The sequence below is a fragment of the Pteropus vampyrus genome, unplaced genomic scaffold (genome assembly GCF_000151845.1).
Source record: "Pteropus vampyrus isolate Shadow unplaced genomic scaffold, Pvam_2.0 Scaffold116, whole genome shotgun sequence".
NCBI lineage: Eukaryota > Metazoa > Chordata > Mammalia > Chiroptera > Pteropodidae > Pteropus > Pteropus vampyrus.
This window is the reverse complement of record NW_011888897.1, coordinates 3,439,114-3,442,972: the sequence shown is the minus strand read 5'-3', so window position 1 is coordinate 3,442,972 and position 3,859 is coordinate 3,439,114. Positions and strand designations below refer to the sequence as shown.

Below are 3,859 nucleotides of genomic sequence, written 5' to 3'. Positions count from 1 at the left end.
TTTCCATGAAATGTGGAACTACAGCCCCAACTTCTGTATTTTGAAACCGTTCTTATGAACTGGCTGATTAACTAAAGAGCTAGCTAATATTTAAATTTCTAAGCCTTCCTCATTAATTGCTATCATGTGTACAAAATACAGAATTGATTAAATCCATGCCTAGTTGGTCTCTTTAGAGTAATTGTACTTCACTAGTATTTCATTTTTAAATATATGAATCAGATGTAAACTTTATAAAATATATTTTAATATCTGATTTGTATGTGTGTGTATTTTTTAATAGGCAAGAAAACAGCATATCATTGGTGAAAGCTTATTGGAATGAACTTTTTACTCTTGGTCTTGCCCAGTGCTGGCAAGTAATGAATGTGGCAACTATATTAGCAACATTTGTCAATTGTCTTCACAGTAGCCTTCAACAAGGTAAAAAGCACTGTATTTATTTCCTTTTCTGGGATATAAGAGGTGATGTCAGTTTTATAAAGAGTTAACTATTAAAGTTAGATATCTGATGATAATGTCTTAGATATCAACATCCTTTTCACTTTAGATAATTTTTACATTTTGATAATTCATTGATCACCCAAAAATATTTTTAAATGAGAACACAACAAAATTGAAACAATATTTAAGTATATATAAGTCTGGCCGACTATTTCTGACCAGGCTTTGTGAATTTTTGTTCTTTGGTATAGATGCCAAAGAACAAAAGATAATCCAGGGTACCAAAGAACAAAAGATAATCCAGGGTCATCTTATGTAGAATTGACCAAATATTTTAACATGTATTCTTCCAACCGATGTTTAAAGTACCTTTCTTCATTGTAATTCTTTGAATGCCAAGATAGGCTGATTTGTGGGGTCTGTTCATTGAGGTGTATTCTCATATTTTAAAAGTACTGAAGAGTCACAGAATAATCCTTAGTCTCTTTTTCCTTTTCTTGATGCCAAGGTAATTACAGCTCATTCATTTGAGGAGACAGGCAGTCACTGATTTAAAAATGTTTAACTTCAGAATGGCATAAGACTAACCAAGAAGGTGCCCCATCCTCAAACAGAAACTCCCTTTTGAGTTCAGGAATAATTTATAAATTAGGAATTATGTTTTATTTCCTTACTATATTCCATTTCCCATTGTTTTTATATGATTTTTAAATTATCTACGGCTTCCTCCTATTTAAGGGCAGAGAAATCATCTTAAAATCTCATCAACAATTGATCTACTAGAAAGCAGCACTAAATCTCCATTTTATTTGTGGACTCTTTGATTCATTTCTCATAAATTTGTAATGTACTATACAGTTTGCCTTCATTAAAGCAGTAGTTGACTAATCAGATACGTTTTAAACATATCCCTCCACAATAAATTCAAATATTTGTCATAAAAGCTTATTTTACCCAATTTTTCTTTGGTCTTGGCAGTGTTTTTTTGCTAAATATTTTTATGTTAGTAGTGCTGGTAATTTAAAAATCTAGATGATTCTGCTCATTTTTAAAAATCAGTATAAACTTAAAACTGTTAAAATTTGAATCTTTTGTACTTTGATTGACTAGTTTGTCTTTACAGGTTGTCTTCTCAAAGGTATATCTTGAAAGGAGGCACTTAGTTTCATTTATACTTGCAGAGATACTGAATTTCACATATATATAGATTTTATATTTAAAGCTAGAAATTAGTGAGATGGAAAATTGTTGGATAAAAATAGTCATACATTTTAGGTGAAAACTAGAAGCTTTTATTAGCTTGTTTGTTTGTTTTTAATTGAAGATAAAATGTCAACAGAAAGAAGAAAATTATTGATGGAGCATATCTTCAAACTACAAGAGTTTTGTAATAGCATGGTTAAACTCTGCATTGATGGATATGAATATGCCTACCTGAAGGCAATAGTACTCTTCAGTCCAGGTATGTAAATACTGACTTCTTATTTAACATACAGCTTTTGAGGGTGTGGAGAAATCGGAACCCTCATACATTGCTGGTGGAATATAAGATGGTGCAGTTAAAATGAAAGCAACCCAAGTGTTCATCAACAAATGAATGAATAAACAAAATGTAATATATGCATCCAATGGAATATCATTCTGCCATAAAAAGAAATTCTGATACATACTACAACATGGATGAACATTGAAAATGGTATGCTAAGTGAAAGAAGCCAGTCACAAAAGACCCCATATGATTCCATTTATATTGAATGTCTAGTATAGGCAAGTCTTACAGACAAAATAGATTGATAAGTGGTTGCCAGAGACTAAGGAGAGGGGAGGATAGAGAGTGACTGATAATGGGTGCACAGTTCTTTTGGGGTGACGGAATGTTCTAGAATTTTAGATCGTGGTGATGATTGACAACTTTGAATATACCAAAACCACTGAATTGTATAAATTGGTGAATTTTATGAATGTTAAGACATTTATCAAGGTATGAAAAGGAACTTTGAAGAAATCAGTGAAGTGACATCGTAGAGCTTTAGTTCTGTTGCTAAACAGAACTAAACACATCGACATTTGAAAAGGAACTTTGAAGAAATCAGTGAAGTGACATCGTAGAGCTTTAGTTCTGTTGCTAAACAGAACTAAACACATCGACATTTGAATTCTTAGGCATCATTGAAAGGCAGAATGAGAGTTGAGTATTGTGTTAATGAGGTAAACGTCCAAACATCTTATTAGAGTTACCAACAAATAGAGAAATGGGTCTCTTATTTTCCTGCCAGTTTCTAGGTTGCACATGTAGTAAGTGCTAGTGAGCTCAGTGATCAGTTTCTGAATAAGAAAAATTGACTGTTCTCTTAGGCTCTGTATTTTTCATTTTGGTATATATTTCTATTCCAATGCATCATAATAAAATTATCTGAGGAAATCTGTCTTTTACCATTGATACCTATAAGATAATTAAAGCTTTTTTTGTACTGTTTCATATAATGTTTCACATAAGCTAATAATATGTTTCTCCATTTTTATCACAACCAATTTGCTATTTTCATTTTCCTTAAAATTGAAAGAACATAGATTTGAAGTTAGAAGTATAATGTAATTTTTTTGAATATTCCCAGTATTTTCTATTTATTACTTTTAATTCTCTTTGGTCAAGACAGCTTTCTATAGTTTTCAGTATTTAAGTTAGGCATAATTTTTATGAAGTGTTTTGGGTTTTTTTTGTTTTTTTTTGTTTTTTTACTATTTCCATTTTTGCGAAATTTTATAGTGACCATTGTAATGTTTATAGATAATTTTGTTTCTGTGTTGTAATTTTTCTGATAGGGATGATGTTCATAGTTTTATCATTTCATAAGTACCTTTTTACCTAACAATAGTGGGATTTTTTAAAAATAAAAAAAGCAGTATAGAATATAATCTACAAATATTTTATTGGGTTAAAAATGCCTTTTTAACTAAGCTATTTAATTTTTTATTCCTGTTGAAAGCAAAATGAGCAAAATCTCTTCTACCACTTTTGAAAGGAGAAAGCTATTCATTTTAGTAGAGCTCATTGGTTTCGTTTTTTTTTTTTATTGTTAGAATACAAATATGAGATCAAATAGTTTTAAGGGTTTAAAGTACAGTGCCTGGTATTTAGTAATATTTGTAAAAAGAGCCACATATATGAGGAGACTTCATTTTTGACTGAACTGTTCTTCTCACCCTCTTTCATCTCCACTCTAGGTGCCTTATTAGATGAACATTCAGAAGTAGGGTGACAATATATTCTTTAATGTTTCAGATCATCCAGGCCTCGAAAACATGGAACAGATTGAGAAATTTCAGGAAAAGGCTTATGTGGAATTTCAAGATTATATAACAAAAACATATCCAGATGACACTTATAGGTATCTAGAAGTTAAATATTGCTTAA

At 30.7% G+C, this 3,859-nt stretch overlaps 1 protein-coding gene across 7 annotated transcripts in view; it reads left to right on the top strand.

Annotated features, from left to right (window-relative positions):
• Positions 1–3,859, top strand: part of NR2C1 (nuclear receptor subfamily 2 group C member 1) — a 44,622-nt gene that overhangs the window by 36,288 nt on the left and 4,475 nt on the right. For 6 of the 7 annotated variants that reach the window (XR_896215.2, XM_011365901.2, XM_011365900.2 and 3 more), the window contains exons 11-13: positions 284–423; positions 1,769–1,906; positions 3,728–3,833. Coding sequence is in view for 6 of the 7 variants with exons in the window: in XM_011365901.2 (XP_011364203.1) it covers positions 284–423; positions 1,769–1,906; positions 3,728–3,833 (384 nt within the window). In the remaining variant the exon portion in view is untranslated. The remainder of the gene's footprint in view (positions 1–283; positions 424–1,768; positions 1,907–3,727; positions 3,834–3,859) is intronic. The other variant, XM_011365903.2, reaches the window with a different exon arrangement.